At 35.7% G+C, this 27,953-nt stretch overlaps 1 protein-coding gene across 1 annotated transcript in view; it reads left to right on the forward strand.

Annotated features, from left to right (window-relative positions):
- Positions 1-27,953, forward strand: part of LOC148954279 (mitochondrial inner membrane protease ATP23 homolog) — a 69,285-nt gene that overhangs the window by 14,789 nt on the left and 26,543 nt on the right. Inside the window, exons 2-5 of the mRNA XM_089086159.1 lie at positions 6,366-6,623; positions 8,996-9,041; positions 20,902-20,983; positions 24,223-24,447. Coding sequence (XP_088942285.1) covers positions 6,455-6,623; positions 8,996-9,041; positions 20,902-20,983; positions 24,223-24,447 — 522 coding nt within the window. The 5' untranslated portion in view covers positions 6,366-6,454. The remainder of the gene's footprint in view (positions 1-6,365; positions 6,624-8,995; positions 9,042-20,901; positions 20,984-24,222; positions 24,448-27,953) is intronic.

The raw sequence follows: 27,953 nt of genomic DNA on the forward strand, positions 1-27,953 counted from the left end.
CCCCCGCCCCCCCTCACGCCCATCATTCCCCCAAACACATCCAATCAAAAATGTTAAATAGCTATTTTGTTCAGCATATTTGATTTAAAGATAGAAAATATATTTTTGAGGAGGACACTCCCCCACAACCCCCGGGGTACGGGTTTTAATCTTTTCCCTGGGGCTTGTAATGTGTTTTTATAAGGTGTTGTTCTAGAAACGTCAAAAACGGCTCATTTGATTGGAAATTTGAGTGGCTAGTGCCATTTTTGAGAGTTGAAAGTGATTAGAGGCCCACTAGCCCCTCCAATCACGCCCATCATTCCCCCAAACACATCCAATCAAAATTTTGAGATTGTCATTTTGTTCAGCGTAGTTGATTTCCAGGTAAAAAATATGTTTTGAGGAGGACACTCTCCCACTACCCTCAGGGCAGGGGTTTTAAGTTATGCCCTGAGGGCATATAAGAACAATGTTGGCACAATGTACTATGTATTATTTTTCCTTTAGAGAAGGGCACTTCATATAGAGGGGATTGTCGTAGAAACTTGAAAAGGGGCTCATTTGATCGGAAATTGAAAGTTCTAGTGTCATTTTTAATAGACGAAAGTTATTGAAGTGTAACTAGCCCCCTACGCCCATCATTCCCCCTACCACATCCAATCAAAATTTTGAAAGAGCCATTTTGTTCCGCGTAGTTGATTTCCAGATAGAAAATGTCTTTTTGAAGAAGACACTCTCCTAAGACCTTTAGGGCAAGGGTTTTAAGTTATGCCCTGGGAGCATATAAGGTTTTTATAGAAGGCGTTGTCGTAGAAACTTCGAAAAGAGCTCTTGTGATTGGAAATTGGAGTGGCCGGTGCCATTTTTAAGAGTCAAAAGTGATTGAAGGGCAAGAAGCCCCCCTCCCCCCACGCCCTTCCTTCCCCCACACACATCCAACCAAAAATTTAATATAGCCATTTTATTCAGCGTAGTTGATATCCGGATAGAAAATATGTTTTTGAGGAGGACAATCCCCCTCAACCCTCGTGGCAAGGGTTTCAAGTTATGCCCTGAGGGCATATAAGAACAATGTTGGTATAATCTTTATGTATATTTTTTTCTTTAGAGAAGGGCATTTCATATGGAAGGGGTCGTCGTAGAAACTTCAAAAGGGGCTCATTCGATTGGAAATTGAAAGTCCTAGTGCCCTTTTTAATAGTCGAAAGTGATTGGAGGGCAACTAGCCCCCCCGCCCCACGCCCATCCTTCCTCCAAACACATCCAATCAAAATTTTGAGATAGCCATTTTGTTCAGTGTAGTTGATTTCCAGATAGAAAATGTGTTTTTGAGAAGGACACTCCCCGACAGCCCTCAGGGCAAGGGTTTTAATTTATGGCCTGGGGGCATATAAGGTTTTATAGAAGGCGTTGTCATAGAAACTTCAAAACAGGCTAATTCGATTGGAAATTCGAAGGGCTAGTACCCTTTTTAATAGTCGAAAGTGATTGCAGGGCAACAGCCCCCCCCCCCCATGCCCATTAGTCATATAAGGTTTTCAAAGAAGGCGTTGTCGTAGAAAATTCTAAAAAAGTTCATTCGATTGGAAATTCAAAGGGCTAGTGCCCTTTTTAATAGTCGAAAGTGATTGGAGGGCCACTAGCCCCCCCCCCCACACCCATCATTCCCCCAAATACATCCAATCTAAATTTTAAGATAGCCATTTTGTTCAGCGTTTTTAATTTCCACATAGAAAATATAATTGTGAGGAGGATACTCCCCCACAACTCTCAGGGCAAGGATTATAAGTTGTGCCCTGGGGGCATATAAGGATTTTATTGAAATCTTTGTCGTAGAAACTTGAAAAAGGGTTCATTTGATTTGCAATTCAAAGGGCTAATACCCTCTTAAATATTCAAAAGTGATTGGAAGGCAACTAGCCCCCCACGCCTATTATTCCCCCAAACACAGCCAATCAAAATTTCGAGATAGCAATTTTGTTCAGCGTAATTGATTTCCAGATAGAAAATATGTTTTTGAGGACACTCCCCCACTACCCTCAGGGCAAGGGTTATAAGTTATGCCCTGAGGGCATATAAGGTTTTCAAAGAAGGAGTTGTCGTCGAAAATTCTAAAAAAGCTCATTCGATTGGAAATTTAAATGGCTAGTGCCCTTTTTAACAGTCCAAATTGATTGGAGGGCAACTAGCCCCCTCCCCACGCCCATCATTCCCCCGAATACATCCAATCAAAATTTTAAGATAGCCATTTTGTTCAGCGTAGTTGATTTCCAGATAGAAAATATATTTTTGAGGAGGACATTCCCCCACAACCCACAGTGCAAAGATTATAAGCTGTGCCCTGGAGGCATATAAGACTTTTATTGAAATCTTTGTCATAGAAAATTAAACAAGGGCTCATTCGATTTGAAATTCAAAGGGATAGTACCCTTTTTAATAGTCGAAAGAGATTGGAGGGCAACTAACCCCCCTCTCTCGCCCACCTTTTCCCCAAACATGTCCATTAAAATTTTTTAGATAGCCATTTTATTCAGCGTAGTTAATTTCCAGATAGAAAATATGTTTTTGAGGAGGACGCTTCCCCACAACCCTCGGGGCAAGGGTTTTAAGTTATACCCTGAGGGCATAAAAGAACGATGTTGGCACAATGTACTATGTATTATTTTTTCCTTTAGAGAAGGGCACTTCAAAAGGGGCTCATTCGATTGGAAATTGAGAGTTCTATTGCTCTTTTTAATAGTCGAAAGTGATTGGAGGGTAACTAGCCCCCCCCACGCTCGTCATTCCCCCAAACACATCCAATCAAAATTTTGAGATAGCCATTTTGTTCAGCGTAGTTGATTTTCAGATAGAAATTATGTTTTTGAGAAGGGCACTCCCCCAAAACCCTCAGGGCAAGGGTTTTATGTCCTGGGGGCATATAAGGTTTTTATAGAAGGCGTTGTCATAGAAACTTCAAAACAGGCTCTTTCGATTGGAAATTCGAAGTTCTAGTACCCTTTTCAATAGTCGAAAGTGATTGGAGGGCAACTAGCCCCCTCCCCCCCCACGCCCATTATTCCTCCAAACACATCCAATCAAAATTTTGAGATAGCCATTTTGTTAAGCGTATTTGATTTCCTGACATAAAATATGTTTTTGAGGAGGACACTCCCCCACTACCCTCAGGGCAAGGGTTTTAAGTTATGCCCTGGGGGCATACAAGGTTTTCAAAGAAGGCGTTGTCGTAGAAAATTCTAAAAAAGCTCATTCGATTAGAAATTCAAAGGGCTAGTGCCCTTTTTAACAGTCGAAAGTGATTAAAGGGCAACTAGCCCCCCCCCCTCTACACCCATCATTCCCCTGAACACATCCAATCAAAATTTTGAGATAGCCATTTTGTTCAGCGTAGCTTATTTCCAGATAGAAAATATATTTTTGAGGAGGACAATCCCTCGCAACCCCCAGGGAAAGGATTTTAAGTTATGCCCTGGGGGCATATATGGCTTTTATTGAAATCTTTGTCGTAAAAACTTGAAAAAAGGGCACATTCGATTTCAAATTCAAAGGGATAGTGTTCTTTTTAATAGTCGAAAGTGATTTGAGGGTAACTAACCCCCCTCTCACACCCACCTTTTCCCCAAACACATCCAATCCAAATTTTTATATAGCCATTTTACTCAACGTTGTTGAAAGTTTTGGAAATTAGGTCTTTAAGGATGACAGCCCCTCCCTCCACAGCCCTCAGGGCAAGGGTTGTAAGTTATGCCCTGGGGCTTATAAAGTTTTTATTGAAAGCGTGGTCGTAGAAACTTCAAAAGGGCTACTTCAATTGGAAATTGAAAGGGCTAGTGCCTTTTTTAATAGTTGAAAGTGATTGGATAGTTACTAACGCCCCTCTCACGCCCACCATTTTCTAAAACACATCCAATCAAAATTTTGCAGGCCAAACTATAAAGTCTTAAAAAACGAAAAGATTTAAAGTATTATTTTCTTGTTCCCTTAAAAGAATATCTAAATATAAAACGAACAGAAATTAATTTAAAAAACTTTTTCGACAAAATAAGTTTTTCAAAGAAAAGAAAAGAACTTCATCAAAAAAAAAATGAGCAAGAATAAAATCAAATAATCTACCAAGCATGAAACTACCACAAATCAGCATTGATAAATAAATGAAACCCAAATCGAGCAGAAATTACAATAATCAACCGAGTCAAACTCAAAACGAGCTGAAATGAACATAAGTTGGGCGCAAGACCCCTATGTCTTCCCTAGTCCAAAACAAAATTTGCACTTTACTGAAAAAAATACAAATGAATGTGCATTGTCAGTTTAATATACATATACTGATATTTAGTAATCAAAATGTTTATATTATTTGATTTATTAAAGTTACAAAAGTAAAAACATTTATATTTCCACGCCCACGATTTCCCGAAACACATCCAGTCAAAATTTTTTATAGCCATTTTGTTAAGCAAAGTTGATTTCCAGATAGTAAATATGTTTTTGAGGAGGTCACTCCCTCACGACCCTCAAGGCAAGGGTTTTAGATTATGCCCTGGGGACATATAAGGTTTTTATAGAAGGCACTGTCGTAGAAACTTCAAAAAAGGCTTATTCGACTGGAAATTCAAAGGGCTAGTGCCCTTTTTAATAGTCGAAAGTAATTTGAGGGCTACTAATCCTCCTCTCACGCCCACCACATGCCCTTCCCTCAAAGTCTGGGGGAGGATCTTATATGCCCTTGGGGAATATAAGGTTTTTATTGAAATCTTTGTCGTAGAAACTTGAAAAAGGGCTGATTTAATTGGAAATTTGAAGGGCTAGTGCCATTTAATAGTCAAAAGTGATTGGAGGGTAGCCAACCCCCCTCTCACGCCCACCATTCCACCAAAAACATACAATCAAAATTTTCAGATAGCCATTTTGTTCAACGTAGTAGAAAGTTCTGGAAATTAGGTCTTCCAGAACTGACACCCCCCCCAGGTCTTCCAGAGAATGAACCCCCCCCCAGCCCTCAGGGCGAGGGTTGTAGGTGCAAACATAATTTGTACTGTACTGAAAAATATATAAATGTTTTTACTTTTATAACTTAAATAAATCAAACAATATTTACATTATGATTACTAAATATCAGTTTATGTATATTAAAGTGACAATGCATATTCATTTGTATTTTTTCAGTAAAGTGCATATTATATTCTGGCCTTGGGAAGACATAGGGGTTTTGAGCCCAACTTATGTTAATTTCTGCTCGTTTGGGGTTTTACTCGGCTTTTTATTGTAAGTTCTATTCGTTTTGGGTTTCATTTATTCCTTGATGTTGATTTGTGGTAGTTTCACGCTTGGTAGATTATTTGATTTTATTTTTGCTCATTTTTGTTTAATGGAGCTCTTTGGTTTTCTTTGAAAAACTTATTTTGTGGAAAAAGTTCTTTTAATAAATCGTAATTCACAGTGGCTCTTTAAAGAAAGCATTTAAAACGCATATTTGAGCTAAAAGATGAAGCTATGTTGTTTTCTGAATAAATACCCCCCATCTAAAAAAGATCCCATTTTTCTAGTGAAGGATGGATTCCACTTTTTCAAGTAGTTAAAAAGAATAGTTTTTGTGTGTTGTATTCAATAAATCGAATGAATATCTGCATGGCTTTAGTTTAAAAAAAAATTCTAAGGATTAGAACCATGTTTGATTTGCACCCCTACAACCTATGCTGCTATTTATGTTCTAAGATAAATCAACAATTAAAAACAACCATTCCTACTCCAGTTCACAGTTTTAAAATGTTAAATAATGGTACTTCATCTGAGATATTCTGTTAAGAGGACTGTTATTGGAAAGCACAGAGGCAACTACTTCCCTTGAAAGCCCTCATATTTTTGTAATGTTTGAAAGTATATTATACTTCTTTTTTAATTTTTTTCAAGTCTTTGTCCCTCCACAAAATTCTTATTCAGTCGTAAGTTTTGCGCCCTTTTCTTGTGATCCTAGGTACATCTATTTACAATTTACTGTAAGCAGGCCTAAGAAGCGATAAAATTTAGCTAATGATAGAACTTCACCCACCTAATGACATAAGCTGTATTTAGGACAAACTACAAAAAATTTCAAGTTTTAAAATAGATGTATACAGCAAAACCTATATTTGAGTTGATTATTGTTTTCCTCTCTATTTACGCTGTTTGTGTTTAAATGTATTAATCGCTTTGTTTTAAATTGGTTGAACTAATAGATAAATTCAGCGAATTTCTAGCTCGTAATAGCCATTTAGAAATAACCCTCATAGTATTCGTAAATCTAAGCTTATAACTATGGTTGTAGATTAAAGGAAAAAAAGAGGCAAATGACATAAAAATACCGAAATATAATTAATATTTTTACAGTTGTACTCTCTTTTTAGGATCTTGTGTATAGCTACTGTTTAGCTATCATAGTTACTATAACATAGCTCCCACGTGCAATAAGAAGAAGGAACGTTGTTACATAAGCATGACTGTAACTGGAGAATCAGATGATGAATGGGGCTATGACCTCTATCCAGGAAGAAGAGGTGAAACTTACAAGCCTTCACTTTTTCAGAAGCTTTGGTTAGGTGAAGGAAGAGACCTTTTTGATCACATTAGATGTGAATCAAACGTTGTTTCCTGTGTGAAGGATAGTAAGTGATTATTTGTCTTTTTTATTGTTTAATATTGAATCATTTGCTTGAAAAAATGATTATCTTTCTAAAACTGCTACTACTACTAACAACTCACCGCAGCACGTGTAGAAAATAACAAAGGAAATTAATTTTTGGTCTAGATTATATTGTATGAACCCCCTTGTGTGAAACTTTTTCTGAATATTTTTGTGTCTTATTATGGGAGGTCATGCTCATATTGCAAAGAGGAAGACATCACATCAACCTTATGCTGTAGTGATTTGCCGTATTTTGATCTCCTTTTTGCATGGTTAGTTACTTGATATTATTTTGAAATAGAAAATAGATTGCTGAGAAATATGCTTGAAATACAATAGTAAATGTAAAAAAGCTCAATTATACTAAACTACGAGCGTAAAACTAGTATTTGCTGCGTGATATTCGGCAAAATTGTTAGAATTGATAAATATAAAATGCTTCATTTTTCTTTTTCTTTCATTTTTTGTTTTGTTTGAACTTTTGATCTGATTTCTGAGCAACTTGCTCAAGACCTTTTGAAGCTGAAATCTCTCATGGGTGATAGTGGAACAGGTTTTTGTTTTGATTTATAGATATTCTCATGTTTAAATTGAAAACGACATTAGTGTAATTGTAATAATGAAAAAAAATAGGATTTGAAAGAAATGTCAAGCCACCATTTTATTGGCTTACTCTGCAATATCAATAGAAGATCCTACTTTAAGCGGTTTTTAGTGCCACCTGCTCATTGAAACAAGAGAATCAATCTTTGTCAAATTTAAAGAAGTACGTTCTAAGACCACAGTGGTTATTCATGATGTTCGATAAAACGAAGAATACAAAGAGAAACAAAATTTATAAAAACACCTAAGAAAACGAAAACGAGGGTGGCTCTCGGCCAGTGAAAAAAAAAACGAAAAGACAAAGCAGATATTTCGGCAAAGACCTCGCCCAAGTATTCGTCAGCACTAAAAAAGGGGGGATGGAAAAAATCTTTTTTAATAAAGCTCTTCTGAAACACAGAAATAGCTAAAAAAAAATGGGTTATTTCTCTGTTTTGGTTTAATTTACTTCAAAAGCCTAGCTTTTGTTTTATACCTTTTTTCTTTAACATTTTTTGAGCAGTGAAAACAGCTGTTGGAGGTCATTGCTGAAATATCTGCTTTGCTGGTTTTTTTGTTGTTGTTTTTATTTCCACTTGCTGAGAGTCATCCTCGTTTTGGTTTCTTAATAATTTTCGTATTATTTTTCTTTGCTTTTTTGTTGAACGTCAAATTGCCACTATTTGTTGGGAATGGTGCAACACAAAACAACCTCCAAAATATGTTTGAGATATTTACCACAAAATGTATTGTCTTGTATTTTTTCTTTCCTTTTCCCAAAAGAAATATATATGTTTTGTGTCACATTTATGAAGAATTATCTAATCTTTATATTACATGAAACTGAATTTATATTAGTTGAAACTGACTCTTATGATTTGATGAAATAGCTATATTTGATTTGCAACGCCTTTTCCAGTCTTTAAACATCAGTGGAATCCAGATCCCGTGACTATGCAATTATTTTGACCGAAATTCTTGGCCAATTTTTATAATATCAAAGTATAAAACGCTCACTTTTCTACCAAAATCTAACTGTGAACCGTTTGTTCAAAATAAGGCTACAAGCTTCTGACCAGTGAAATCACGATTTTATGTTGTTTATTGTATGTAACATTTTTATGATATAAAGTCTTGTTTTTTTTTGTAAATAAGGGGGCTAAAACCTCTGTAACACAACCCCTGAACATACTGAATATAAATTGTGTAGTTTTTGTCAAGATACACTATTTTTTAAATGTATTTGTCGTCATTTTCTGAAATATCCAAATCACCAGTGTGTGTTCTTTACATTTCTTCTTATGTTTTACCGAACTGTAAGTCGAACTATGTTTGTTGGCCACGAAACATATAATTTTGACTTTTAAATAAATGTAGTTTATAAAGCACGCGCATTGGAGATTTTGGAAATTTACAACTTCCATATAAAAGATATTATGATCAAATTCTAGGGGTGATTTTCAATCACCCAAACTTAGATTTCATTAGTAAGCTGTGTACTGATACCCACCAAAAAAAAGACTACAGAAATTTCAGAGCTGACTTATAAATGCCAAAAAAAAGAATTTTGTATTTTGGTGGTATTTTGCATATAAATAAAAGTGCTGGTAAAGAGAAAAGATACTGGTAACAGGTACTTTACCTAGAGTTACTTGCATAATTTAGAGTCCTTGCCCCGGGGGATGTGTATAACTTCTGCTTCTGGAGGTGTATTTCAGTATGTCATCCTTGTCTTTTGAGAAATGTTTTAATGTAACTATTGAACTTTAGGTCCGCTAGTCAGAACAATGATGGCTGCCCTGAAGAGTTCAGGATGGTAAGTTGTTTTTATAGTATTTATAAGTTTATAAAGGGAGATAGATGTACGTGTATTCTGCCAAGTATAGCGTTTATGGACTGTGTAGTAGGTCTCGGTGCAACAAAGGTTGAGGGAGAGGGCTTTGACCCTTTGACACTACTTGGAGATCTTGCAATAATATGGGATAAAATCTTTGCATGAATCTTAACTTAGCCTTCAGTCAATGGAGAATAAAAAGGTCTATATAGTGTCTGAGTCTACGCTTTTCATACGTATCCCAGTTGCGAAAGGAAGTACGGATGTGGGTCTGTGATCCAATGCAGGGACTAGGCTAAGGTTCTTTTCTCGCCTGCTTCATTACATTGCCAAGAACGTTTAGTTGTTTCTTGACATCTTTAAAGAAACAATTCTTTAAAAAATACCTGTTTTTAGAAGGTGATTGACAAAGTCTGTAAAAAAAAGAATAGTAAATAACTGAAACGAGGAAATATATATGAAAATGATACACAATTCTTTTAGTTTAAGAAACATACGGAACGGGAACGACTTCTTGTATTGATGCCACAATTTTAATGATGGTTGACCTCTGCATGGTTGCCAGCACCAAGGAAAAATAGCTAAAAATGTGAAAAATTATGTTCTTGTTAACTAGAATAGCTAATAAAGTCAAAAAGCAAGAACATTAAATTACTTATTCAAACGCTGTATGAGACTTTGAACAATTCAGCTTAGATATCAAGTGTTTTTACACTTGGACATTTGGTCATCCGATGATCCCTCAGTAACAACATTTTAGTTCAAGCAGCGGTGTTTTTCTTGAAAATGTGAAGCCTTGTCTTGATTGACATTATTCACCTTACTAGCGGCAATTTTTGACAGCCGGCTGTGATTCGCTAGCCAACATGTGATTAGGATATGTGATGTGATTAGATAGCCATTTTGACAGCCGTCAAAAATTTCGTAAGGCTATGATTGGCTGTCCAGTCGTAGCCGGTGCTGCTGCTGGCAGGGTGACTGATGTTAGTCAAGATGAGGCTTAAGAGGAAAAAAAATTGTTTTATCTACGGGAAGTTGCATTAAAATCTACCGGAGGTAGCGTTTTTATTTTTACTTTTTTAGTAAAGATGCAAGAAGGTGCCCCACCAATCGGTACCCCTGCTACAAACGACAAAGGATACTAATAACTGAACATCGAATAATGCAACAAAAAGAAGGCAGAAAAGAAACAGTTCTAAGGAGAAGAAAAAAAATATAAAATTTTGTAGTTTGTGAAGTCTTTGCTATAATTCGGTTGCCTTAGTTACAGACCTCCATGGAAAAAGTCATATGTGTGGCGAAAAATGAACTTTGCTGTTTTTTAATTATGTTTGCTATCAGAACACAAAATCAGAATTGTAATAAGACCATGGTGTTATTTGTGCCAAGGATTGAACATTTTTGCATAAAACTGTCAAGATTAAATACATTTGGGAAAAAGTAGAAAACTTGAAAGAAAAGGGCAACCCCTTGCCTTCAAAGAGACTGTGCTGACCTTGGGTAGTAGAAGACAATAAACTACCCCAAATAATACAAAATAATAATAGCCAGGGAACTTAAAATCGAGTGCTTAATAATGTAACAAAAAGAAAGCAGAAATTAATCAGTACTAATAACAGGAAAAAGCATATACAACTTAAAAAAATTGGTCTTGGGTGGAAATTTGGAATACTTTGGATGCTTCAATTAGCTATTTAATTTAATTTTTTACTTACAGAATTCAAAATCAAATTAGGAATCAGACTAATGGTGCAATTTTTAGCCAAAATTGTGTATTTTAGGGATTTTTGAACTGGGAAAGAGGTGTTACTTGAATTAGTGCTCTCTGAATATTATTTCCCTTCTAAGTTTCATACTTTCAGTATTTTTAACCGCAACTGACAAATTTCAATACATTTTGAAAAATTTAAACGTTATTTTTAATACTGTATTCATTCTATTAAGTATACGAAAACAAAGGAATGAGAGGACATAACAAAGCATATGGATTTGCCCAGAGGCGCCATTTCAGCCAAACCTTAGGGTGGGCAAGCAATCGACATGGGCCCCGAAGCAGGCTTGTATAAAAAAAAATTGCCTCTAGCTTTACCCGAAAAAAAACTGGCTTCCTTGGGATTTACCGTAAAAATTAAGAAAATTGTCTCAATTGCTTTGCCTTTCCTTCTTCCGCTCTTATACCATAGGTTCGGAAAAGGCCAGATATCTGAAGAAATCGTAAACGGTATGTGCGATGTTAAAAAAACAGCCATTTGGGAATCTTCCACTTTTCCGAACTTATAACTTGACGAAAGTCGAACCTCTGTAGAAACTCACGCTTTGACTAAAGTATATTCTGTAGCCGAATTATTCAGCTCGCTCCTTACAGTAAATACTTTAGTCCAAGTTGGAGTCAGGTTCTAGCTGTAACAATACAGAACTTTGCTCAATCACGTATATTAACGAAATCAAAAAATACAACAAAATTTCGAAACAGATCAATGAATACTCAAGGAACAAGGGGAACCGTCGTGGTTTCATCTTTGCAAAGTCGTCAACAAGCTGGTCGAAACCCAAGTTTTTAACTAAATCCTTCTCTGCAAAGATCAAAAGCGGGTGACTAAGACGATCATCCCCTGTGGTCGAGCGCAGATAGTTCTTCACTATTTCCAGCCCAGAAAACAAGCGTTCATTGCTGGCTGTCGTGACAGGAAGTGTGGCAGCAATATGAATAACTTTGATAATTTCTGAATAGGCCACTGGAAGTGTCTCGATATTATTGATGACATCCATGAAGTTTTTCGGCTTTGCCTCCTCCTCGATCAAAAACCGCTTGGCAATACTAGCTTGGGCCTCAAGAAGAATCTGGCCAATGTCCATTTCAAAATAAAGTTCAGAGAATTGCTTGAGGAGCCCTGCATCCATGAACTTGGTAGAGCTGGGGTTCAGAGCTTCGAGTGTACTGAGCACTGGAAGGTTATCTGTAAACCGTCTGTCGGATTCCGCAATCAGACGATCTACAGTCTCCAGGTATTCTCTTTTCAGTTCTTCCGCTAGAGTTGGAGCTCTATTGTTGGATTCGACAAAGTGTTTTCCTAACGTCGAAGTGGTCATGAATTCTTTCAGGTGTTTGATAATTTTTTGGGTTCTTCTAGGTCGTCCCTTCTGACCGGCAGAGGAGGATCTTGTCGCGGTTCCATTCATGTCAGGTACTTCAATTTCAAGGCCCTCAGCAAACACTTTTGCCTTCTCCAAAAGCGATTCAAATGAAGTGTCAGAGCGCAGTTCAGCTATTTCCTTCCTTGTTGCTTGAATCAAGGTGTGGGACCTGGATATTACCAGATCAACTGCCTGAAGCTGCTCATAAAGGGAGTTTGTCGTCCTCAGAATTGCTTCCATATAGAGCAACTGGAATATAACTGTGAAATATTCCCTTTTTCTCTAGAGCCTAGCTGCTTCTGCTCGAGCTTCACTATCAGCTCCTTCGCTGACTACAGACAGTACAGCCAGTACAAATTCATATCGGAGTGTTATATTCGATACTGATCGATGCCAGTGTGACTTTCTTGTCAAAGGACTCCTTTCTAATTCCAGAACTGCCATTTGATTAGCCTTTTGGAACTCGATAAAAAGCTGATGTCTGGTGTTGATGTTGGAAATGAACGTTTACAGATTTTGGAGTAACGAAAAAAATGAGGCAACAGTCCAGCACCTTCAACGCAGTTTGCAATGACCAAATTTAGTCTATGCGCATGGCAATGAATGTATATTGCTTGTGGCGCTTTCGCTCTCAGTCGCGCTTGAACATCAGAGAAGGACCCGCTCATCACGCTTGCTCCGTCGTAGCACTGAGCAACACAATAGTTCCAGTTGAGACCAAGTTTCACCACTGTGTCGTGAAGGAAGCTGGCTAAACTCTCAGCATCCAGGCTTTTCATATGGTAGCATCCTATTGGTCTTTCTCGTACTTTTCCCTCGTCGAAGTACCTCAGAAAAATGGCGAACTGTTCTTTCTTCAAATTATCTTTTGTCTCGTCGACAAGAACAGCAAAGTATTTGGCACGCTTAACTTCTTGCACTATTGTAGACCAAATCCTAGATCCGATAACTGAAATTAGATCGTTCTGGTATTCTTGGGACGTATAATGGCCGTATCGTCTTTGTAGCTTGTTGAAAAGCGTGGGAGAATACTCGGCGAGAAGATTGCAAGTTTCGACGAAATATGCTTTGTTTGCCGAAGATTCAGTCTCATCGTGGCCGCGAAAGGCTGTACCCAGTCGCCCCAGTAGGGCCGTTACTTTCAGTAAAGCCTTTATGTGTTCCCTGTTTTCATTCATCTCCTTGTTCCTGTCCTTTGACAAAACAGATGCGATGGGTTGCATCTCCTTGGCTTGTATAGCTTTGAACTTCGTCCACGAAATTGCACTGTCCCTGTGGCGGTCACTTTTCGCATGCTCTTCTAGAACGCTTGAGATGTCCTTCCATCTTCTAACGCCGCCAAAGTGTCTGCAGCAGAAACAGAAAACCGAATTTTCCTTAACTGAGTACTCAAGCCAAGGATGCTTTCCATAATACAAAATATTAAATGACCGTCTTAGCTTGCCGTTTGCTGAAACCTGTGCAGGGTACCGTAGCAGCTGTGTTTGACATGGATGGTCGTGGGAGGATGAAGAAATATCAGTAGGACCACTTGAACGATGGTGCTCTTCATCTCGAGTCGTATCTCGTCCAGATTGTGCCTCTTGAGCAGTGACAGGCGCAGTGTCTCTTTGAGTAGTCTCGTTTTCTACTAGCTCGGCCTGACCGACCACCACGTCCTTCGAAGGACCCAAAGCGACGGCAATGGATTGTTCGGGTGCTGAGTCAGGCACCTGAAAGATATACTCAAAGGTTAAAAGCCACTCTTGTACTTTGAAGCACTATTGAACTCATTTTCAATATTTAAAAAGTTGCTTTTTTTTAGCATGATAAGTCCAAACTACGTAGCAGTTTCCATTTTAGGCACGGTAGTTCAATAAAAATAGTGCTAGAACTTATCGATGGTATGAAAGTCTATTAAAGTATATTGAACTTCGGAAAAAATCCTAGCAATTTAAGCAAAGCCACAAAGGGTGTTTTTCAGATGATGATACCCGAGTTGATTCTTATCTACCCGTAAAGACAAGAATAGGAACTTTGGGCTTCATGCAATAGCAACCCAAATAGCAAAAAGCCTTTGCAGAAGTCCTTGAATGAATGATTCGGATGTCATGAAAGATCGAAAATAAACTAAAGGCGCGTTCAATTTGGAGTAGTTTCAGTTACGTCCTTCTCCGTTGTAAGCTTATTTGCATTTTTTCTGTGAAGTTCTCCCATTTAGCCTGAAGAACTACTGATAATTTGACCGCCAAACAGGTTCATAATTTTGGACTGAATGGGGAGATGTGAAGCCTGAATACCGAAAATTGATTGCAACTTAATGTGACGAGTCGACATTTTACAATATAGAATTATATAAGCACTGCCAAACTGTGTGGTTCCATCAATAAAAAAAAAGAAAGAAAAGAAAAAAACGACAATCTTTGGCTTATGCCCCTCAACCCATGTAGCATTGTTATCCATAAAATTAACAGCACTGCCAAACTGTGTGGTTCCATCAATAAAAAAAAAGAAAGAAAAGAAAAAAAACGACAATCTTTGGCTTATGCCCCTCAACCCATGTAGCATTGTTATCCATAAAATTAACAGTGCTTTGCAGAAGAAAAAAGAACAAAACAAAACTAACATAGAGGTAATCTTAATCAAACAGTTCGTGGTAACGAACTGCGAAGGAGCGACCCGGCTCAATGGTAACCGAAACTCTAGAAAACGGGTTTTTTGATACCAATAGATACATCAAAAGAATCAGATTTCAATGCTGATTTAAATATATAACTTTCATCAAGTTTAGTGCTACCCATCAAAAGTTACGCGCCTGAGAAAATTTGGTTGATTTTAAAAAAAGGGGGGAAAGACCCCCTACAAGCTATAGAACCTGAGTGAAAATAACATCCTAATATTCACTGTATCAGAAAACCCTATTGCAGAGGTTTCAAGTTCCTATCTACGAAAATATGGAATTTTGCAGTTTTTGCCAGAATAAAGATCACAGATGCGTGTTTATTTGTTTTTTTCCCAGGGGTGATCGTATCGACCCAGTGGTCCTAGAATATCGTGGGAGGGCTTATTCGAACATACATTAAAAGTTTTAGAGCTGTTTTTAAGTGACAAAAAGAAATGATGGGCAACTAGGCCCCTTCCCACGCTCATGTTTTCCCCAAAGTCACCCATAAAAATTTTGAGCTAGCCATTTTGTTCAGCATGGTTGAAAATATTATAACTATGTCTTTTAGGATGACTTAATCCCCCGAAGTCCCCGCGGGGAGGGCTAAAAGTTATGAACTTTACCCAATGTTAACATATAGTATTGGTTATTGGGAAGTATACAGAAGTTTTCAGGAGGGTTTTTTCTGCTAGTTGGGGGGGGGGGCAGGGGTTATGTTGGAGGATCTGTCGATGAAGGAAGTTTTCATGGGGGAAGGGAAATTGCCATGAAGGGGGCGCCGGACTTGCCAGCATAATTTATTGGTTATTGGGAAGTATACACACATTTTCAGGAAGGATTTTTTTCTGGAGGGGGGGGCTGGAGGAGGGAGTCACTCGGGAGAATCTGTCCGTCGAGGATGTTTCTTTGGGGTAAGGGACATTTCTATGAAGGGGACGCCGGATTTCCAAGCATAATATAAAAAACGATCAGAAATTAAATAAAGAAAAGCTAGTTTTTTCAACTGAAAGTAAGAAACAACATTAGAACTGAAAACGAACAGAAATTATAATGTATATGATGGGGTTCTACCTCGAGTCATTACCTCGCTCTTTACGCAAAAGTTTTTTTAGTACTATCAAAATAGCTATCTATTCTAATTAAACGGCCTTTGTGATTCAGGGGTTTGTGAATTAAATTTGCTTTTAACTTTTAACGTAAAGAGCGTGGTATTGACTAAGGGGAGAACCCCCTCATATACGTAATAACATATACGTAATAAAAAAAACAATAAAAAAAACAAGCGATACGGCTCAATAGTAATCGAAACTTTTAAAAACGGAATTTTGATGTTAATAAATGTATCAAAAGAATAGGCTTATAATGTTGATTCTAAATATATAAATTTTATTAAGTCTAGTATTACTCATCAAAGGCTACGAGCCTGAGAAAATTTACCCGATTTTTTAAAGAGGGGGGAAACATCCCCTACAGGTGAAAGAATTTTAATGAAAATCACACCGTCAGATTCAGCGTATCAGAAAACTCTATTGCATAGGTTTCAAGCTCATATCTGCAAAAATCTGCAACTTTGTATTTTTTGCCAGAAGAAAAATATACGAATATAGAAGTTTTAGTTACGTAAGTTAATTTGTAAATTACGTCATAACCAAATTTAGAGACATCCATTTAGCAAAAGAAAAGTAAAATTTTTGTGCATTTTTTTTTACTTATTCAATGACGGTGAGCCAAAATAAAAGCTGCATTAACTAAAAAACGATCAGAAATTAAATAAAAAAAATAAGTTTTTTGAACTGAAAGTGAGGATCACAAAATAATTTTGTACACAAAATAATTTTTATGTCGTATTTACAAATAATTTTAAAATCATGAATTTCTTAAATTCTGGTAAAGATATAACCCCAGTTACTCGCCAAAGAGGGGTTTATCAAATACCATGTGACTGTGGCCATTTTATGTTGGTAGAATCCATCAAAATGTAGAGAAACGCCTGCAACAACACAAAGATGATATAACTAAAGCTTTAAATTCTAATGGTACAAATGTTTCCTTCGATTTGACATGAAGCAGTAACATATATGATAACCCTAGTCATAAAATGCTTTTTCAAGAAACTTACCTTATTAGCAATGATTTACGCATAAAACTGGTTGTTGGTGAGGCAATTGAAATTAAAATCAAAATTAATAGTAATATTTCTTTAAATAGATATTTGGGGGAATATTCACTTAATGCCCTATACACAAATCCAATTAATAATGATTTAACTAATTATATTGAAAAACCAGTAAATAACTCCAGTCAACCTATTACGAATAGACCATCTAGGTTAGCTGCCAAGAAGGCGAGATTAGCTTTAAAATCTTGTCTGTAAGTATTTTAATTCCTTCTGAATGAATTGTCCTCTGTCCACTTCGTTTGGAGTACCACTCCTGGTTGAACTTCCTTGGAGTAATGATATTATGGCTGTTTTAAAACATTTTTTTTAAAAACCTTTTAGTTTTAATGATTGAATTTTAATGTAAGCTTCTTTCATATTATTTTTATTCTCTTATCCTGTTTTGCTGAGGACGACCCATGGATATAGAGCCGAAACAGTCACTTAATGTTACTTTCCACTGTCTTATGTAAAAATTTCCCTGTTGTTTTACTTATTTATTTATGACGGAAAGACAGTGTGGTCTTCGTCGCTAAAAGAGGCTACCTAACTTCTGAATTAGCTTTTTCACAACAGTAAAAAAGAATTAGGTTTTTTTAGCACCATAGGGAGTTCCCAAAGGGACCAAGATGGTCAAATGATAATTCCTTTGAGGTGATTCTCGGCGTTTTCTTAGCAGTTATGCTGGAACATTTTGAGGGACTGTCCTTTCCTGAACTTTAAGAAGAAAATTTACTCCGATTAATAGAAAAAATAAAAAATAGGCTTTCCGATGATATATGTTTCATTAAAACTGAACATCTCTATCTCCGGGACAAACCGCGAGAAGTTACATGGTTTTTCTAAGATTTCCAAGAAAATCGGTGTCGGCTTTTAGTTTTGTGTCGATTATTTGAATCTCTTATCCAAGCTCTACAAGCCAGGGCAAGACTGCCCAATCAATTCTAAATAGTTTGGCCTGACAAACTAAAAAAGTCTATAATGGGCGAGATAGGGTGAACATTTAAGGTACCGCATCCCCTTAACACCATATAAACTACCCCGCGCGGTTCATAATAGTAACTTTGGTCAACCAGATCGCGAAAAAAAAGAAACGACTTAATAAAACACAAATACTGTAGGTTACTTACTTGCCGAGCCGGTTCACTTGGCTTTTGCTTCTTAATCCATCTGTTCAGAGAAACTTGCTTTTCTGCTTCTTTCTCCTTCTACAATGCTGCCAATTTATGCTTTTGAGCTCCTGACAAACTCATGAATTCTCAGTGGCTCTTCAGCTGCTCATATTAGATAGTAAACTGGCGAACTGGGCGAATAATACAAAAGTTATATATGGATGGTTTTACATTTTTAAATAAATTACTTAATTTAAACTGATTTGTATAATTTTCTAAATTTTTTTGTTTCTACTCCCCACAAAGATTCCGCTTCCAACAAAGATGCCGCTTCTAAAGACTATTGTCCCTTTCCATTTATTAAGGAATTATAGGATTACAATTGAACGGAATCAAAACCAAAATACTTGGCCGGCACGAAAACTTAAGCCTCCAAAAATAAGTAGAAAGTAAGTAGATAAGTAGATTTAATATTTGGAAATAGAATAGTCCAAAAATAGGTATTCTACTACCAAAATAAGTAGAAGTGGAAACACTGCTCATGATAGCACATAAGAAAGATGTTGAATCAATAAAATAAGAAACTGATCTGTCACTTCAACCCTTGCACGACCCAGTTGCACTATTAATCTCACTATTATCTAAGTTAATCTACATATAAATGTAGCAGTTTCAAAATTTTGTCTAATTGCTAATTGTAATTTTGTTCCTGTATAATTTGTAAAAATAAAAAGGCCTTTTTGGGAGGAAGCTTGGGCCCCCAGAAAAATTAGAGTGGTCAATGGCCCACCCCTGCCCCCCCCCAAATGGCGCCCCTGGATTTGTCTTTGTTTTGACAATATTTAGAAGTGGACTTATCAGCCTCTTGCCTGAATTTTTCCAAAAATTGACATATGCCCTCGTATTGGATCAACTCTAATTCTGGCTGTAGATTTATTTACAGCATTACATGGATCACCGTTCTATTCAAAGCATTGACCTTAGTTGGAAACATTTAAGACCTGGACTTCAACTTGTTACAGAAAACCATTCAATTAAGGATTATCCTGATTTGATATATTTTATAGGTGTCATTGTGATTAGTTGTCTTTGGGGTACCGCTTCGGAAAATTTCGTTTTTCGAGACTTGTCAACAATTTACTTAAAGAAAGTCATTGCAGTAGTTAAAATTTTAACTATTCGAATGTCTGTTTTTCATCTATTCTCCGTTAGTCACCAACCCTACTTCATCCTAATATCCTTACTTGTTTAAACCAATCTAGCGATTATACGAAACTTTAGTATATATTAAATAAACCGTTTAATTCCTATAATCTTTTTTGGTTTTATTTTAGTTATTCTGTTTGCTTCTCGACTTGTATAGTCTTTTATCTTAACATCCACCACCACTAAACACATCAGGCCAACAGAAGACTGAATATATTTAGGGTTAATACTGTTTACCTCCTCCGTTTTTATAGTGTTTTAGGTTAATTTCCACCAACATTAAACATCATACACTAAACAGACTGACATAACACTAAATATGTTTAGTGTCAAATGTTTTTTTTTCTTGTCTTTTTCGGAAAGTATTTTGATTTAACTTCCACTAAATATGTTTAGTTGGCTTATACTAAATAAAACAAAACTCTAAGCATTTTTGATGGTGGTGTTGTTTACTACTACTACTACTAACAACTCAACGCAGCACCAAGCCGCCTGAGGCTAACACAGCTACGCACGCTCCTCCTCCATCCCAATTTATTCAAAGTCTCCCTTTTTACACCCTCCCACGAAGTTCCCATTTCCTTTAAATCTTTCTTTATGACTTCCTCCCACTCCAGACGAGGACGACCTGCTTTCCGTTTAGCCCTAGACGGTTGGCCGAAAATAATAATGTTCGGCAATCTGTCATCATTCATCCGCACAACGTGCCCTAGCCACCTCAACCTTTCCTTCATTATAGCCCTAGAGAGCGGTATTGAACCACATTGTTCGTACAGCCTACTGTTTGAAATACAGTCAGTCAGCCGCCTACCACCAACATTGTCCAACGACACTAAACACAACAGACCGACACAACACTAAATGGGTCTAGTGTCAACTGTTGTTGGGCGTTTCCTCTTGTAAAGTCCTTTAAATTACCTTCACCAACACTAAACCTTTTATTCTAAGCATGTTTAGTGTTGGTGATGTTTATCTTGTCTATTTTCTTTAGTCTTTTGGTGTGATTTTCACCAACAATAAACAGTTTATCCTAAAGAACAACACTTAGCTTAGCTTTATCCTAAAGAACCAACATGTTTGAATGATAATGTTGTTTACTCTGCCCATTTTGTGTATTCTTTTAGTACAATTTCTACCAATATTAAACTTTATACTCTAAACACAACACACTAACACTAAATATATTTAATATATTTTAGATATGATTAGATAAGATTTATTAACCAACAACAAAAAAACAAAAAACCTCAAATACCCCTCCCCTCTCCCTCAAGGCTCTATGACCTGGATTGTAGGGAGAAAGACAGAAAATAATAATTTTACTATGATATATCTTTTACTGAGTTGCTTTATCTTTTTGGCGTCTAATGCTTTTTGGCTTGGTGATTTTGTAAAATCTTTTGATTTAGGTTCCACCAACACTAAACCTCTTTCACTAAACATTTTTTGTGTTGGTGGTATTTAGCTTGCCCATTTTATATAGTCCTTTAATTTTAATCTCTGCAACTCTCATATATGCTTTGTATTTTGCATATGTTTTTTTTTTTTTTGAATAAGAAATCGAATTGAATTAATTCCACGTTTTAGTGCCATTGATGTGAGAAGACATATTTCCTGTGAACCCTGTGAAAAAATTGTTACCGGAGGATATGATCAACAACACAATCAAGTATGTTTTTTCTGAAATTAAAACGCTGATTAGTATGATCTTTCGACTCTCACTATCAACATCGATGTGACGGTTCCTTTACTGAGTGTAAAGGAAAGTCTTTTTTTTTATACGGAAAAGAAATGTTCTGGATTTCTCACAAAAAGTGACTGAAAACCAAGCCTTTTTGTTTTCCTTTCTTTTTTTGAAATAAAAACAGAAACCAATTCAAGTTTTTAATTCAAAGCGAGAGCTTTTCTCAAGCTTCTTCCCAAACCTTTGAGGGAAGTATTTAAGTATTTTTCTTTTGTACTTCCTCTTCTTTTTTTATATAAAAAGCTTTTCGTGCCCACGAGGAGTTCCCAAGGAAGCATCACTTAATCATATCTTTGCCGCATAATGGTTAAAGCACAATGAAACAGATAAATTATTGTAGAAAACCTTGTGACTCAAAACTTTCTGTTCATTTTACGAGGATTAAAATTTCACATAAAATTTTTGTTGCGTTTTGTAAAGTTTTTTCTGTCCCCCTCCCCGAACAAAATCCTGGATGCGATCTTGCTGCTATATGTAAAAATCTTCAGTGCTAGTGAAAAATATCCTAGGTGGATTGAATAGCCCCAATCCCATTTGTGCTATCTTACAGCCTTTTCAGTAAAGGTGATGATAATTATAGCCAGGAATAGAAGCTACCCTGCTGTTGCTTATTTTTAAAACTGGAAATGTAAATTCTTAATTTATATGTATTATTGTGTTATAGAAATGCATTATTCTTAATAATGAGTTTATTAGTTATTAATTCGTAATTATGAAACAGTAAAGGGTTTGTATCTTTGTTTTGTTAGTATGGCAATCCAAAACCCTTTCAAAACTAAATTAGGAAAAACTGGAAAAAAAAACTATCAAAAAGGTTGGTGGCTGATGTGTTCCTTTTTAAAGTACCAAGGACATCAAAATGAAACATTTTTGGGACCCTCAACCCATCTCTGGTCTATTTTTATCTGAAAACCATGATTTCAATTGTTCTTCTTTCGTTCGTTTCAAAAACTATGAAGTTTTTAGGTCAGTACCGCATTTTTGTCAATGTTGCCACTTTGAACTATGAAAGTAAATAAGTAAAACAAATTTTGTCTGTACCGTAAGCAATGCTAAGTAGACTCAAGCTCGGCTTAAAATTTTACGTTACGTAAGTTTATTTTATATTAAAAAGTTCAAACGTAAGATCAAGAAAATCGAATTTTCGAATAAGCAATTAATAAGTTTTGAAAGTAAATTGATAAACTTTTCCTAGAAAGCCTTTCACTTTCGATCATAGCTTTAATCTCCATCTCCATTCCAAGTTTCTTTTTATGTTTGTATTGTTTGTTTTTATGACTTGGACGATGGTTTTATGGATTTTTGTGTGAGTGTAGTGAGAAAAGACTTTTAAGCGTGAAAGTTTATGCTTAATGTAACGTAACTTAACCACTTAACATAGAAAATGACGTACATAGTATGAAAGGCACTTAAGAAAAATATTAGAATTTATTTGGGAATTGGTTCAAATCGTAAATTAATATGTTCATTTTTGTTTCGTCTTATAGAACGGTACAAGAGAAATCATCGATTTTTGGAAAGTACAGGAAAAATTATCATTTTTATAATAGTAGAAGGGGATTGCCGTGATGTCATAAAAATATAAGCATAGCAAAAAATAAAAATGGGAAATTGTTACCCATTTTTAGCTGAATGTTTGAATTTATTTAGTTGTCAAACAGAAGGGTGGGTTTTGGACTGAAATTGATCGTACAAGAAACAACAATTGTACACCCCAACTGGGGTGTCGTAAATTTATGCTAGGAGGAGGGATAGTATTTTAAAAGAGCCAAAATTCTGAAAAAAGTAAAAAAAGTGAATTATGTCGAAACATCAATTGTAGTGGCATAAATTCACGAAAATTAGGGGGGTGGGGGTCAAAGTATATTTTCCAATATCTAGCAGGGGCGTAATTTGCTAAGAGGCAGGGGGCAACTGCCCCCTCCATATTCAAGTTTGCCCCCCTCAGACCTCAGCCCCTCTCCTCCCAGCTGAAATTTATTTTCTGCAAAAAAATCTTGTCAAAGTTAAGATAAGTTTGCATAGTACAAGTATCCTTAGAAACGGGTCAGTTTCCTTTAGTATATCTTTGCCTTTACGGTAATATATTACTCATTTTTCAATTTTACTGTCATTTTCTCTTGATTTAGGAAAATTTGCTCCAAATTTGCCCTTCCCCCAGGATTTTGCCGAAATTATGCCACTAATATCTAGGGAGGGGAGCAAATTAGTCGTTTTATTTTTTTTCCGATGAAAATAAGAAAAAAAGGCGTTTTCCATTGAAATCACTTCCAAAAGTATTTTCGAAATCGGGGGGGGGGGGGTAAAAATTCAAAGGTGAATGTGTCCCTTTGTCCTCCCCAATGCATTGACATTCCTGGGGTATTGGCACAACTCAACCTCTTTTTTTATTCGTCTTAAATCGGTCCAACTCAATCTCTTCTAGATTGTCATTTGCCAAAAATCTCTAGGTCAAAAGATTCAGTGTAAGGAAATCAAGTACATGGAACAAATCATTACGTTTGACTATTTTTATTTGCCAAGTCTTATCGAGTTGGGTTCTATTGACACTGACTTTTATTACAAATCTTTAATTCTTTTTTTCTTGAAAATACAAGAGAAATTATCGTTTTTATAATATTAGAAAGGGATTGTCAAGATCTGACAAAAATATGTATATAGCAGAAAAACGAAAATTGTGAAATTTATATCCACTTTTTTTTTAACGTTTGGATTTACTTAGGTATCAAACTTAAAGGTTGGTTTCGAAAGGTTGGTTTGAAATTGAAAGTACATTTGTACACCCCGACCGGGATCTCGTGATATATGTTGTGGGAGGGGATAATGTGTCGATGGGGCCAAACTTCCGAAAAAAACAAGTTATGTGATCAAAATTGGAATATATATGGGAATTGCAGTGGCTCAATTCACAAAAATTTAGGGAGGGGGCAAAATTTATTTTTAAAAATCGAGGAGTGGGGGTAAATTTTTATTATTTTTTTTTTCATTTTTCCGATGAGAATACAAAGAAATTGCATTTTTCAATGTAAACACCCCAATCAATGGTATTTTTCCAAATCGAGGGGGAGTTGAAAAATATAGAGGACATATGCCTTTTCATGTCCCCCAGTTGATATCACTAGGGAATTGGCACAAAGCAGTATATTATTTTGTTCTTCTTTTAGATTGTCATTTGCCAAAATTCCGCAAGGTCAAAAGATGCAGTGCAAGGGAGTCTAGTCCATGAAATGATTCATATGTTTGACTATTGCCGTCAAGAATTAGATTTTGCGGATACTAAACACTTGGCCTGCACAGAAATTAGAGCTGCTAATTTGACACATTGTAGTTTCATTAATGCTTTTTTGGGAGGAGCTGCTGCCCCCTGGCGGATTGCCAAGACTCATCAGGTTGGTTACTCTTAATAAAGCTTTATATTATAAATATTTACAAAATCCTACTTTTGCAGTGTACAAAATAAATTATCATTTGCAATACTACAATTATCATTGAAACATTTTTTTCTAACCAATTAACTACCTTTAACGCATTATTATAAGAGGATTGCCAAAATCGAACAAAAGAATATATACATAGCAGGAAATAAAAGTGGAAAATGACATGAAAAAACATCTTTAGAAGCAGAAGAAGAATCCGTAAATTAATAAGGACTGCTCATTGTTCTACTGCACCAGATATGCACTTGAATCACGGTGTACCTTTGCATTATTAGCCAGTTTCAGGGAAATATAGCTCCTAAAATGATACATATTTTAACTATCATTGATTATAAAATATCAAGCATAGCATATTTAATTTATTTACTTTATTAAGTACATTAGCGTATCAATTGCAGAAGACACATTTCCTTTTACTTTATAGTTTATTTTGCCATTTGACAAGAGTAATGCTCAAAAACTGAAAATTTACTACTTTAAAATGCGTAATAATTTTGGTAACCTGATCCAGTCAAATCTTAGCTATTTACACCCTCCAATGAAGTTATTGATACCTTCTTATATCTATACTTTATTTACGAAATATATATATCAAAGTATGAGTACTTTATTTTTATTTATTTTCTTTTGTACTGGCTTATTGAGTGCAAAAGCCACATCTTCTTTTTTAGTCCTCCAAGTTCATTAATGCAAAGGAATACTTGCCCTCCCCCTAACCAAATATCTGGATCTGCGTCTGCGTAGAATTCAATTGTTAATTTTTATTGTAGTCTTTTAATAAGTTGATTATTTAGTATGCTTGTTTTAAACAGAGAAAAGAAAGGAGGGAACAAACAAGAAGGATAAGGATTAGAAATTATCTGAAACTACTATGGACATATTTGTCACAAGGTCATAACCTTTCTTCCAAATAACAATAATTTGTCTCGGACTATGACTTCCAGTGTGGCTACTGTCATTGTGGTTCTGATATAATTTGTTGAATTAGTATGTGGCTGTTATACAGACTTCTGCCGTATGGCCGTTTCGATTTTTTATATTTTCTAACATAGGTTTTAATATTTTTTTCTGTTTGATTTTTTTCTAATTCTAACTTTTTTCTTCATCTTTTATTTCCTATTTATGTCTGAATGCAACATAATACAAAGATATGCGACTTAGAAATAACGTTAAGTTTCTAGAATAATAACAAGTTTGTATAGATGAATGATTTTCATTAAAATGATGAACACCCAACGTTGAGGTCTATTAAGACACATCTTTTACACTTCAGATTGCAGAATAACGAGCTCAAATATGTCAAGAAGCACGCTAAAAGAGGTGAAAAGAAAAGCGAATAATAATAATAAGCGAACTAAGAAATAACCGAAAAGAAATACGGAAAAACTGTTAACATACTTTCAATTGGAATTTCAAAGATATGGTAGAATCATTGAAAGTGAAGTTAAATCGCTAGGTGTAGAGTTCTGGATTTAAAATTTGTCTTCCCAATGAAACTTGGGATTTTACAGAAAGACTACAGCTGTAACTTGCTCAAAAAGGACAAGATATTTACATAAATGGCTTTTGGATCTATCTTTTCGCTGAGCCTGAAATATAGTATTGCTTGAATTTTTTCTTAGAGCATAATCTAAAATAGAAAATTTTGCTATTTTCGCATGTTTTGACGCGCTCTTCGACGAATTTTTCAATCTAACAAACGACAAAGTAAATTTCAAAAATATAGTTTGGTAGGTGGATTACGCTGAATTTCTGCTGTCGATTGATAGCGAAACTGGTGTCTTGTGTTGAAACATTAAACCAAAATATTATCTGTAATAAGATGGAAACTGGGCGAAAAAGTTAAAAAAAAAATCTAGATCTTCTGACTAGCGGCTTTAAATTGACTAGATGGTGCTGGGCGCAAACAAACAAAGATTATTGTGAGATACCAGAAAGGATTGTGAAATTATAAAATGGGAACATTGCGAAATTTGGCGTTTACAAAACATGATTGTTCCGATTTGCCACGTGTCAGATTTCACATTAATCCTTAGAATTGCTAAAACAGGCAGAAACACGCTCTTTGAATCAATTAATTCTGTTAGGTAGATTTTTTCTTCTATCGAAGATGTCTTATTTTGGAATAAGGGGAAATATATTTCCTTGGTTTCAGTCTTATTTGAAGGATAAGTTAATTTCTGTTGATCTACCTTTCCGGTCACCCTCACAAGTGAATTTTGGCGTCCCCCAGGGATCAGTTTTAGGGTCTGTACTATTTTTGATTTATGTAAATGATCTTTATTATGTTGTAAAAAAGCAGAAACTTATTAATTGCTGTAGACTTTGTCATCCTGAGCCTTCCCTTGCCCATAGTGGCAGCTATAGTTCTCCCTCTTCTGATGTCCTTGTTTGTTTTGCTGATGACAAGACACTTGGCACTTCGGGAAGCTGCGAATCAGAGCTTCGATTAAATTTGGAAAATTTGTTTGGGAGGGTAATTTTGTGGCTTGATGCTAATTATCTTACCCAAAATTTTTCCAAGTCCAGTTTTTTGATTTTTTCGCGTGTTTCTCAGGTTTATCCCCAGTTATCAGAAATTCCCCAGCCAAATAGGATGATTCATAGATCTGAAGATTGATATGTTTGTTTTCTGGGCATTCTTGTTGATGAAAACCTATCTTTCAAACGTCACATTGATTTTATTAAAATAAAGATATGCAGGAGTCTCGGTATTTTAAGGAAACTTAGACATACTTTTCCTGGATCAATCTTACGTTTCTTACTGTCCAATAGTGTGGATGTCAACCTTTCCTTCACTGCTGAAACCACTTTCTAAGGATTACAATAAAGCTAGACACATCATTCAGGAAACTAATCGTTCATTAGTTATCCCATTGCATGATCTTGAGTCGCTATACATTCTTTCATGTGCATGCATTACTTTTTCTCAGCTTCATGGTGACCTCCCCCGGCCCCTAAGTATTCCGCTATCTTTTACCTCTAATCATAATAATTATAATCTTTGCAATATGACAAATCATGTTCAAGTTCTATTTACTCCTTGTATAAGGTAAGATTTTAATCCTTTAATGGCGTGTCATATTGTTTGGAATACGTTGCCTGAATCGGTTCGAAGGTGCCACTCATTTGGTTCGTTTAAAAAAAAATGTTAGAAATTCTTTGGCTTTGTAGAAGTTATTTTTATCTGTTTTTTGTATTATTATAATTTTTTATTATTATTATTTTTTTTATTCTATTTAATCTACTTAATTTATTTAGTTTATTTATTCTATTTTTTCCTATAGTTTTATTTTATCTGTATTTTCTTTTCTTTTCCTTTTGCTCTTATGTCTGTGAGTAAGTGATAATTTTAAATTTTATTTTGTTTTTTATCCCTGAGTAAGTAACTCATTTGTCTTCCCCCTTCTTTACAGGCCAATGAGCCTTTGGGGGAATAATAACATGTATCATCGTAT

Source organism: Artemia sp. Qi Xiang Cuo, chromosome 3 (assembly GCF_049724085.1).
Source record: "Artemia sp. Qi Xiang Cuo chromosome 3, ASM4972408v1, whole genome shotgun sequence".
NCBI lineage: Eukaryota > Metazoa > Arthropoda > Branchiopoda > Anostraca > Artemiidae > Artemia > Artemia sp. Qi Xiang Cuo.